A 12891-nucleotide genomic window follows, 5' to 3' on the forward strand; every position below is an offset into this window, starting at 1 on the left:
AGCAATAAATAAATAAATAAATAAACTTTATAATTATAATGGAAAACATAAAAATAAAAACTAATCTGTAGGTCAACAGGTAAAGTGAGCTCGCTAACTAAACACCGGACACACAGGATTGCCTTTTCAAAGGGTCTTGCATCATCATCACAGTCATCTGATGCTGCTAACAGGAGCGACACCTGAGCAAATGTTCCCGTCGAAAAGCCTGTCAGAGACGGCCTTATTTCTCCAGGCCGTTGATGCTTCTGTTATTTCCCGAGTCCCTCCGTTTCCTGGTGGAGGAGGAAGTTGTGCTGTCCGCCTCAAACTCCCCTACAGCACAAACGCATTACAATGTGACAGAAAACACTGGCACGTATCTTTGAGTTCATGCACAGAATGCACAAGGTATAATGCATGCATGTTTGCAAAGATCTAGAAGGAAACAAATCAACTTGACTGGATATTTCACAATTGCATAATGATATTTGACTGTTTCTGCAGATATAGTTTGTATACTGTACATAGCATTGACTGTAAGGGTTATTATCATTAACTAAAACCATAAAAAACATTAACTGAAATAAAAAACATTTTTAAAAATTTAATCTTTTTTTTTTTCAGCTAGTCAGCAAAGCAATAAATAAATAAATAAATAAACTTTATAATTATAATGGAAAACATAAAAATAAAAACTAATTAAAAATATTTTAAAGTAAAATATTCAGAATATTAAAAAAAGATATCTAACAAAAATGACAAAAATAACCCCAAAAAAATCATTAAAACTTTAACTGTAATTAAAATTAAACATGGAAAATGCACAAATAAAAACTAATTCAAAATATTAAAAAGCAACATCTAATAAAAATGACAAAGCGAGCCAACAAAATTATGAAAATTTTCAAATTAAAATAAAAAAGGAAAAAAAATAAAATACAAAAAAACTTATTCAAAATATTAAAACAAAAGATATCTAATGAAAATGACAAAAAACAACAACAACAAAGTTCCTAAAACTTTCAACTTAAAATGAAAAATGGAAAATACTCAAATAAAAACTAATGCAAAAAATGAAAAGCAATATCTAATAAAAGTGTCAAAAACGAATTAAAAATATATAATTAAAAAAAATCTAATACAATCGACGAAAAAACCCAACAAAATTATGAAAACTTTCAAATTAAAAAGAAAAATAGAAAATGCAAACAAAAATGAATTCAAAATAATAAAAAAAGATATCTAATTACAAAAAAAACAATTTCAAAATAAAAAAAAAAACAATAAATAAAATAAAACAAACATAATAAATAAAAAAACATAAAACACTACCTGGATTATCTAATAAATTTGCCAAAATGTGCAACAATATTATGCTTGACTTGACCTTCCATTTCCAGTGTGGCTTCCAGTGTCACTTATTACATATATATATATATATATAAAAAATAGCATGCAATACAGTATATATACTTTGCAGTAAGCAGTAGTCTAGTATTAGAAACAACTCCCGTCTACTTGTCAGCCATGTGTTTCTGCTGGCTCACCACAGGAGGTCAGAACACTGCAGGGGGGTATTCCAGAAAGCAGGTTATGTGACAGACCCGGGTATGTTTGAGGATAAGCGAGCGGATAACCTCAGCTTTCGGTTCCAAAATCGGAGGTTACATTCAGGGTATGTAAGTAACCATAGCAACTTGCTCTCTGACGATAACCTGCTCCGGAGGAGGCTATGTTCCAGGGTTAGTTCACTTCAGCGCACGCGTGATCTACTGACCAGCCTTCAGTGGGCCTGACAGATAGCGCAACATTATATAATATTACAATGTAATATAGCCTATTATATATATTTGTATGATATCTTAATGATGAAGCGCTAATGTAAGTAATAAATAAAGTAATATATTATTCTAATATGGTTATTATATTTATTTTATTGGCAGGTGCATAAATCTCAATTTCAAAAAAATTGACACTTAAGACTGGTTTTGTGCTCCATGGTCACATATTTCATTTATATTTATATATATATACTGTAGTAGCAATAATCCTTTATGATGCTTTCTAGCAAAGAACAAAATTAAACTATCTGTATTGTGTTTCCGCACAATACAGATAAACCGGTCAAAAACTTGCTCCATCTTTCTGACACTCTTAAAAGAAACAGCAATTCTTAAAAGCGCTTGAGAAAAAAAGTCCAATAGTAAAACGTGTAAATACATAAACCTAGTCATATTGAAACATTTATGCATTTAGTGTTACATTTTTAATTACACAGATGATGGCTCTTAACTGAATGTGCTTTTGTTTTCCAGTGAAGTAAGAAAGTCTCACAGATCAGGGAGTAAATGACGCACCTTCTGTCGGGGCCCGTAGTTCTCAGCGAACCAGACCATCCCATACAGACACAGGAACGTGATGAAAGCCTTCAGACACAAACACACCATCACTTCCACACGCAAACACTCACGCAAACACTACACAGAGACAGTCAGACCGCAGGGACTCACCAAACACAGGAGCCACAACACCACATACAAAACCTGCGTCTTGGAAAACAAGTCTTGTCCGAATTTAACGCACGCCAAGGCCTCCAGGAAAGCGATCGCTCTGAACGACAGAAAAACAGAGATTCGGAAAAAACTGACATTGGGATATTTCATTTTTCCGCAATACATAATGCAATGAAATTTCCCCAGATGACTTGAATAGCTATATTTGGAAAGACTGAATCATTCTAGAGTCAGTTGCAGAGTGCATCTGCATAAAAAATAATGATTAAAAAATGCTAAAAAAAAATACTTTTTTTAAAATGCAGGAATCTTTTAGGGCTTCATAGGCCTATAAAATAATAAAATACTATAAAATAATAATGATCATCGTGATTTTATTGTGATTATTATGAAACAAGAATATTGAGCAAAATAAAAATCTCAAAATAATACTGTAAAAAAAAAAAAAAAAAGCAAAGAATTTTATTTTACTGTAAAGTTACTAAAAATAACTTCCTTAATACTGCAATAAAAAAAATGTCAAACTCTAAACCATCAAGCTTTTATTTTGAAGGGTTGCCAGCAAATAAAATATTCAGTGAAACCATTGGCGCAAATGTGTTAAATTCAATCACAGACTGCGTGATCTGACAACTGAACTAAGCAATATCAATTTTATTTTGATGTATAGTGCAACCCTACTTTTTATTAGACTTTTTATTAATTGTGCAACATAAAACCAAAGGATGATAGACGAAGTCTAGATTATTTTAAGTTAGTATTTCAATAATTTAACAACACATTTGCATGTTTACAGTTCTATGATTTTAATCACATGACATGCAGGTAAACAAATATGTATAATATTTTTAGTGAGTGTTTTATTTAAGTGTTATAAATTTTAAAAATATATATGAATGCTGCACAGTGTTCAAACTTGCATGACAAACTAATATTTAATATATAATAATTAGTGCTGTTTAATCGTGATTAAACGCATCTAAAATAAAAGTATTTGTTTACATAATATATGTGAGTATATTACGTATATATAAATAGAGACACATGCATGTATATATATATATATATATATATATATATATATAAGGAAAATGTTATGTTTATATATTAAATATTTATATATAAATTAAATTATATGCATGTAAATACATGTAGATATTTTCTAAATATGTGTGCATTTATATATATACATAATAAATATACAGTGCACACACATATATTATGTAAACAAAAACTTTTATTTTGGATGCGATTAATCGTTTGACAGCACTAATAATAATTTATATAATTATACTCCTGATTTTATTCATCAGAGTGAAGCCGCATATATTCATTTCATTAAATCTCATATGCATTTGACAAATGCACTAAGCAATATCAGTTTTGTTTCAATATATCATGCAGCTCTGGACTTTAATTGTGCAACATGAAGCTGAAGGATGCTAGATAAAGTCTAGATGATGTACCCTAGATGTTAGGCACAAGAGAACTCAAATCTAGGTGACTGTGTTAGTTCATATCTGAGACGAGGCAGATTACAACACCGCTCCAGGTTCCCACGAGAAGCGCTCAGACTCACCCAAACACCCAGCACTGAGTCCCGACCCGCTTGCACTGTGTGTCCGTCAGATACGCGTAATACTGCCTAAACATCAGAGCACAGGAGCATCAGATCAATCAGTCCAACACACGCTCTGGGGTCTTCAACAGTGCATGTCTGTCAGTGAACAATACTTACTTGAAGACCCCTGAGATACATTTCAATAATTTAACAACACATTTGCATATTTCTCTGATATTATTTAATGGTCACATGACATGCAAGTAAACAAAATGTTTTTTTGGTGTTTTATTTTGACTTTTAATTTTTTTATTTTTATATGTTTATATTGCATTTTCATCCCACGCACCTAGAAATGATTCAGGTTACATTTTATTTATTTTAATTTTATCATAATTAAAATATTAAATTAAATTAATTTGATCAGTTTTTGTTACATTTTTGATCAATTTTAATTTTACATTTTCATTATTTAATTAGGCTAATGATTCAGGTGTGTGAGCATTACATTTGTATTGGATTGTTTTTATATTATTATTATTATTATTTTTTTTTTATTCAGTTTTTAAGTTACTTTTTAATTTTAATTTGACATTTTTATGATTTAATTAATGATTCAGGTGTGTAGAAATTACATTTTAATTGGCTTGTTTTCATATTAATATTTATTTAGATTTTTATAAATTTGTGAATGTCACATTTTTAATCCATTGTAATTTTACATTTTTATGATTTAATTAATGATTGAGGTGTGTGGGCATTACATTTTCATTCGATTGTTTTATATTAAAATGATTCGGGTTACATTTTTGATTGGATTGTTTTTACATGAATATTATTTATTTTAATTTGATCCATTTTTGTGTTACATTTTTAATTGATTTTAATTTTACATTATGATTTAATTAATGATTCAGGTGTGCAGGCATCACATTTTTATTTGATTGTTTTTATATTAATTCATTAATTTTAATTTTAAAATTTTTTAGTCAATTCTAAAATTAAATTACATTTTAATCAGGGCTGTACAGTGCGACATATATGAGAGCCTGTCAAAAAGCGCCTGATTATTGGACTCAGTTGTCTTTCGCGTCTGATTGATTTCGCGTCTAATACTGTCAAAAACACACAAGGTTTACATATAAACACAATTGGTTATGTCTAAAATGAAAGTAAACATTTGAGAGAGAAACGCGTGAAGCTCTTAAAGGGACAGTAGCTACTAAAGGTTTGTATTTTTTGTGCTCTGTATGGAACATCAGTGCCTGTTTAAGTGATGAACTCCATTACTTGTGTTTGTTTTCAGACATGATAACAGACGTTTTATACTTGTGCTACAACTTTTTGGCCTGTGCTACAAAACTTTCAACCTCTGTAGCACCAGTGCTATGTGAAAAAAAAGTTAACGTACAGCCCTGATTTTAATGAGCTGCAAATGGCATTTAGTTATATTTTGCACTAAATAAAAGTCTTCACGTACCGTACAGTAGGAGCCGTGATGATCCCAATGAACAGGATCCGGCACCAGCTGAGCGCGTGGCATGCTGGGAACACGAAGATGTGCTTCAGGAAGAACGTGTTCAGCTCCGTCAGCTTGAGTCAGAGAGACAGAGGAAATAAACCAATCAACCGAAACAACACACTCAAGCTAAAACTAAACTGATGCTGAAGAACACAGATTTAATACAGCTGTATGCAGTAAAGAACTCATTTGAAAGAATCTGTTAACAGATTAGTTTGCATTTTGGTCCGACTGTTTTAATGCTTTGATTCAACTTTAATAATCGACTGATTTTTTTTAAAATGTAATAATTTATTAAAATTTCAAAAAGTGTTATTTTAATATAATTTAAATATATTTTATTTTTAATATTTTTAAATCATATTTTATTTTTTCTGATTTCAAGCAAATTTTAGTTTAGTAGTTTTGTTGTTTTAGTTTCATTTTTATTAGTTCTTAAATACGTTTTTATTATTTTCTATTTCAGTTTAAGTTATTTTAGTACATCAAGTTAAACTTAAGTTAAAAGACGTTGAGCAAGTCGCTCAGTTTAGCAAACTAGCTAAAATAAAACATTTTTTATATTTTAACTGAAGTAAACATTTGTATTATTTACATTTAAGTAACGAAAATGTTATTGAAATGATTTTAATTTACACCTACAAATATTATTTGTATAGAGGTTTTTACAGTACACAGCTTTACAGAAAATCATGATGTTGATGTTTATATTATTTTATATAGTTTATATTAATTTATAGCACATCTCACATGTCACTCTGTTTTTATAACCTGACCTACTTAAAATAAGGCAAATGACCTAAAAACCTAAAAAGCAAGCAGAATGGAAATATTACTACTTTTCTACTTCAAAGCCACATTTGTGTGAAATCCCATATTTAGCCTCAAACTCCAGTGAAACTGCTTGAGATTGTGCTTCAGTCACAGTATTGTCAGACATTTAACTACTGTTTAAAGGGCCCTCAGTAGGGAGCGAGGGGACCATCCTTTCATCGCCGTGGAAACGGCTCGGGGGCGGAGCCTATTCGCTCAGGAGAACTCATGTGATTAATTTACACCTACAAATATTATTTGTATAGAGGTTTTTACAGTACACAGCTTTACAGAAAATCATGTTGATGTTTATATTATTTTATATAGTTTATATTAATTTATAGCACATCTCACATGTCGCTCTGTTTTTATAACCTGACCTACTTAAAATAAGGCAAATGACCTAAAAACCTAAAAAGCAAGCAGAATGGAAATATTACTACTTTTCTACTTCAAAGCCACATTTGTGTGAAATCCCATATTTAGCCTCAAACTCCAGTGAAACTGCTTGAGATTGTGCTTCAGTCACAGTATTGTCAGACATTTAACTACTGTTTAAAGGGCCCTCAGTAGGGAGCGAGGGGACCATCCTTTCATCGCCGTGGAAACGGCTCGGGGGCGGAGCCTATTCGCTCAGGAGAACTCATGTGACCCGCACTTCTGAACTAGTTAGAGCTGGTTAAACTAGTTATTTTTTATATAAATAAAAACACTGATTAATAAAGACTGTTATACTTAACTCAAGTAGTTTTAATTATTTTATAAATTGGATTATCATTAATAATTGGATTAATAAAATGTATTTAATTAATGGTAACACTTTACAATAAGGTCCCATTAGTTAATGATAGTCATGTGTTACAGTATTTATTAAACTTTGTTAACGTTAACTAACAATAAACAGTTATGTTTTTATTAACAATGTCAGCTCAGGTCCTTTAAATAATATTAACAACTTTCAGTTTTAATCATTTATTCAGTAAATGTTGAAATTAACATTAACATAAGATTAATAAATGCTTTAGAAGCATTTTTATTGTGTTATGTAGTTAGCTAATGTTAACAAATGGAAACTTATTGTAAAGTGTTACCAAATTAATTATATTTATCAATATTTCTCACTATATAATTTGGAGACAGACTCCACCCAAAAAAAATAAATAATAAAATACAAAGATGAAGTGAGAAATATTCATAAACTGGTATTTAATTAAATGTATTAATCAATATTTCTCACCATATAATTTGAAGAAAGACTAAACAAAAGATGAAAGATGAAGTCAAAAATATTAACAAATTGGTTTTTAATTTAATTAATTAATTAATTTGTGTGCATATATATACATATATATATACACATGCACTATACTGTATATAGAATTATGAGAAAGATAATTAATACATTATATAAAACAGACTAAAAGAAATCAATTTTTAATTATGGTTTTGTTCTTCGCAGTGCATTCTGGGATTGCTAGACTAACTAGGATTTGAACCAAACCTAAAATGAGAGCAATTATTTGATTAATTATATATAAGTCACTCTCATTAATAATCAATGAAAATGCCCTATAAAACCCAATGCATTTTTTTTTTTAATTCCATGCTTTCTGTTGGAATCTGGTTCGATTAAACTAATCAATTGAATTCAGAAAACTTTAACAACTTAGTGCCCCCCCCTGAAGTGTTGTTTTTCAGCGCTGGCTGATAGAGAAGTGAATGCACGGACCTGCCAGATGATCATGAACAGATAGACTCCCGTCACTCTCTGTAAGGAGGACTTGGGGTCGAGCCAGCGCACGTATGTCCAGCTAGCAGGAGTGAACTGCAGCGCTGCGCGCTTGATCTTCCCCGTGGTGCTGTGGATGTCTCTGTGCGGCACAAACACACTCGTTCAGCTCGGTCAGTCTCTGCCAGACGCTCTCAGAAAGCAGTGTTTGAGGGGTTTCTTACTTGATGCTGGCCCAGTGATACGTGCGCATCTCCAGGAAGCGGCAGGCGGTCATTCCCAGCCAGATCCCTCCGCCGTTACACAGCAGGATATCCAGGATGACCTGATCCCACCAGCACTCCGCGAAATTCGGAAGAAGATGCATGAAGAACAGCTGCGCCCAGAGATTTACTTGCCATTAGCATGCTTCTAATAAACAATGTGAAGCTGGAATTAAAGCAATAAGCCCCGTGGTGGATTTATAACAGCTAAGGGGCGTTGTTAGGCACGATGTGAAGCGGCTGTTATAAATTCACTGTAAACCACGGCTTCACGAGGATTATTGCTTTTATAAAACGGCTACTCCATATACGTAGTAAGGTTTCACAAAACAATACCGAGCAAATAAAGTGTAATGATATTAATAAAAACAGTATTCTTCCGCCAAACAATGTAGCTCCTCAGAAACAGTTGTGGTTGTAACAAAGTGGTTGCAGAGCAACACACAAACATAAACAAAGGTGTATGTTACTTTGTAGAGTCATTTACAACAGCTTCGAACGCGGCATCCGTTTTATAAAAGTAGTTTTTAAGGCGTTAACGCAAGTAGTTTTGACTATTTCATTGCATTTAATTTATGTAATTATTGTAATTAATATGAATTATTCATTGGCATTTAGTTAATTATTTTATCAATATTTCTCACTACATTTGAAAACAGACTCAATATAAAAAGAAACATCTAAAATGAATGAATTCTGACTTCGTCCTACATTTGAAAATCATTGTTTGTTTGTTTTTTAGTATTTCACAGTGCGTTCTGGGATTGCTAAACTAGGTTTTGAACCAATACTAAAATAAAATTATTTGGAGCCAGATGCTGAACAATATCTTTATTTCCATTTTAATTTTTCTGTATTTAGTTTTAAAGTTGATTTAATTTTAATAATCAAAAATCATGACTAAGCAATTAATTCCATGAACTTTAAGAATGTAATATTATTATTACAATAATAAATAAATAAATAATAATAATAATAAAATTTCAACAATAGAGCCCAATGAAAGGCGTTTCATTATTTACGCACACACTAATATATATATATAGAGAGAGAGAGAGAGCGAGAGAGAGAGAGATTATTAGATTTATATATTTATATTTAGAAATTCTAAATAAATTCTAAATATATAATTCTAATTGTTGTTGGTTTTAATATTTAATTTAATTAATTTTAACAATAAATGTAATAAATTAATTTAATTTAAAAGGTTTTAATCATTTTGTTGTGTTTTTGTCTTTTTTAATATGTCTATATAGTTCCCTTTATTATTTTATTTCAGTTCAGTTCGGTTTTATTTCAGTTTTAGCTTTTAGTTATTTTAGTAGATCAAGTTAAAACGAAATTTTTACAATGATTTTTTTTTATTGTTTTTTAAATTTCTGCTAATTATTTAATTTCAAGTAAATTCTTTGTTGTCCATTTTAATTTGTCTGCATTTTGTGTGTTTTAGTATTTAATATGAATTTATTATCAAAAAGAGTGCAATCAAAAGAATGCATGAAACGTTTAACAATTTATTCAATCTTTTTAAATGCAATCAAATGAAATGTAACAATTCCTTTTATTTTCCGGCAAACATAATCGAGCGGTCATTAGCTGTGAAACATCATATACAGTCTTCTATGAATGCATGAATCAGTAGCTATGTTTCCATCACACTATTTTAATGCGCATTTTGAAGTATTGCATGAGAAACGAGTGATGGACACACCAAACTTCGATTAAAAATCCCTTAATTCGCAAAATAGTTTTTACGCTCGCTTGAGGTGGTTTTTGACTTGTGCGAAAAAGGGTTGATGCGAATAATGGGAGACGGAAATGCATTTTGCGAATAAATTCCTTCAAGCGCATCAAAAAAGCCACGTGACTTTGCGCTATGGGATGGCAAAACCTGACTAACCAGCGGACCGATCTCATTCCACATAGGGCCGTCGCGATAACCGCAATATCGCAATACCGCGCTATTGACAAGCAAACCGCAGAGGAATGCAAGAACCGCAATTTTTGCGTGTTTTCTTTTTTCGTAAGGTTATGCCCTTCTCGTTTTACACTTCATGCATGTGGACTGAATATTAAACAAGTTAGTAATGATAACATAATGTGTACCATGCTGATTTGTTGTCTTCTGAATATGACCTCGTTAGTTATATCATAACACATACACACACAAATTATATATATATGTGTGTGTGTGTGTGTGTGTGTGTGTGTATGGCGATAATACCGCGCTATTGAGCAACTCAAAATTACCGCAAGGGAAATTCCCTCACCGCGACAGCCCTAATTCCACAGCATCTGAAAAATTGTTATGGTCATTCTGAAATGCACGAGCAAAGTCTGTCATCAAAGTATTTCTGTATAATTGCCTCCCAGAAATGTCTTACACGACTGCGTTCCCAAACAGCAGCATCCACCTTCAATTACTATATTATATATTTTTATATTCTCCTGCTTTTCTTAGTGATTTATAGTGGCAGTTTATCAGGAAGTGACTATTTTGTTCTCGTGACTCGTTGGATGGAAACGATGCTTGTTCGAGTTCCAGTTTTGTGCATAAGCTAAATTCGCAACTTTGGATGGACACCCGGCTAGTGTGTCGCTCTCGCTGTAACCGGGTTCATGCTGTAAGCGAGGTGTTTTACCTCGGTCAGCTCCCAGGTGATGCTGATGGTCCAGCACAGGCCATAGCTGCGGATCAGCAGAGCCTTCATTCCCCAGCCCCAGAAATGACTGAAGGCGAAGATGTCGAAGTGGCTGAGGATTCGCTCCCAGGTGATCACATGACAGTTGACGGCATACTCCTGTCAATCATCACCGCAGCGACAGTTTAACACGTGCTTAAAGACGCTAGAGGACATCACAGTGTTAAACTGAACACAGTGCATCACTTTGAGATTTGTGATGGAGTTATTTTAGTATCATTGAGATACTAGTATTAGTTTACAGTATATTTTCTGTTTTCATTTTTACTAATTTTGCATGCTTTTGTCTTATTTAATGTCTATAATCGCATTTATTCATTTTTATTTCAGTTTTAGTCATTTCAAGAATGAGGCATGATGCCTTGGCGACTAGCTGTAATAAACTAAGTTTAAGTTTTATGTTTTCAATTCGTACACCATTTTCAATTCATTTTTTTCTGGATACTGTTTTAATTTAATTTTAATAATCAAATGGTTCGATTCAATTTAAATAATCAAACCACGTATAATCAATTAAATTAATACAATTTAAATGTAATATTTTTTGTGTTCTCAATTCGCCCTCCATCTTAAATTATTTTTCTAAAATTTGCCATATTTTAATTTAACTGGAGTCTGTATTTAACTAAAAAAATTTAACTTTGATTAAATTTCAAAAAGCATGTATTTTATTAAAATTACTTCATCATTATATTATAAAAAATTTAATTGTAAAAATATTTTATTAAATTAGTATTTTATTCAATATTAAATTATAACAAATATTTTAATACATTTAAATTATTTTTCTAAAATTTTCCTTATTACTGATACACCCACTAAAACATTTTAATGATTTGACTTAATTTTAATAATCAAAGAACACGTCTAATTATTTAACTTCATAAACCTTCAACAAAAAACAATAATAGATATTATTAAACAATAATAAGGCCCAATTAAATATACAGTGGTTTACTAATTTTGCATGCTTTTGTCTTATTTAATGTCTATAATCGCATTTATTCATTTTTATTTCAGTTTTAGTCATTTCAAGAATGAGGCATGATGCCTTGGCGACTAGCTGTAATAAACTAAGTTTAAGTTTTATGTTTTCAATTCGTACACCATTTTCAATTCATTTTTTTCTGGATACTGTTTTAATTTAATTTTAATAATCAAATGGTTCGATTCAATTTAAATAATCAAACCACGTATAATCAATTAAATTAATACAATTTAAATGTAATATTTTTTGTGTTCTCAATTCGCCCTCCATCTTAAATTATTTTTCTAAAATTTGCCATATTTTAATTTAACTGGAGTCTGTATTTAACTAAAAAAATTTAACTTTGATTAAATTTCAAAAAGCATGTATTTTATTAAAATTACTTCATCATTATATTATAAAAAATTTAATTGTAAAAATATTTTATTAAATTAGTATTTTATTCAATATTAAATTATAACAAATATTTTAATACATTTAAATTATTTTTCTAAAATTTTCCTTATTACTGATACACCCACTAAAACATTTGAATGATTTGACTTAATTTTAATAATCAAAGAACACGTCTAATTATTTAACTTCATAAACCTTCAACAAAAAACAATAATAGATATTATTCAACAATAATAAGGCCCAATTAAATATATATATATATATATATTTTTTTTTTTTTAATGAAGTGTTGTCTGTTTCAAAAAATAGTTAATTTATTATAGGGCTGGGTGATATAGCTAAAAAATGTATCAACGATATAATTTTTCATATCGTTCAGTATCGATAATTATTGACATTTTTTATAACCTTTTTTAAAACAA

At 30.5% G+C, this 12891-nt stretch overlaps 1 protein-coding gene across 1 annotated transcript in view; it reads right to left on the reverse strand.

The window, feature by feature from the left end:
* Positions 1–71: 71 nt before the first annotated feature.
* Positions 72–12891, reverse strand: part of ptdss1a (phosphatidylserine synthase 1a) — a 24675-nt gene continuing 11855 nt past the window's right edge. The window contains exons 5-12 of the mRNA XM_016511017.1: positions 11026–11184; positions 8345–8496; positions 8121–8262; positions 5537–5649; positions 4075–4140; positions 2493–2592; positions 2317–2408; positions 72–326 (exon numbers count right to left, since the gene is read on the reverse strand). Of these exons, the coding sequence (XP_016366503.1) occupies positions 224–326; positions 2317–2408; positions 2493–2592; positions 4075–4140; positions 5537–5649; positions 8121–8262; positions 8345–8496; positions 11026–11184 (927 nt within the window). The 3' untranslated portion in view covers positions 72–223. The remainder of the gene's footprint in view (positions 327–2316; positions 2409–2492; positions 2593–4074; positions 4141–5536; positions 5650–8120; positions 8263–8344; positions 8497–11025; positions 11185–12891) is intronic.

The sequence above is a fragment of the Sinocyclocheilus rhinocerous genome, unplaced genomic scaffold (genome assembly GCF_001515625.1).
Source record: "Sinocyclocheilus rhinocerous isolate Xijiao unplaced genomic scaffold, SAMN03320098_v1.1 scaffold4310, whole genome shotgun sequence".
Taxonomy (NCBI): domain Eukaryota; kingdom Metazoa; phylum Chordata; class Actinopteri; order Cypriniformes; family Cyprinidae; genus Sinocyclocheilus; species Sinocyclocheilus rhinocerous.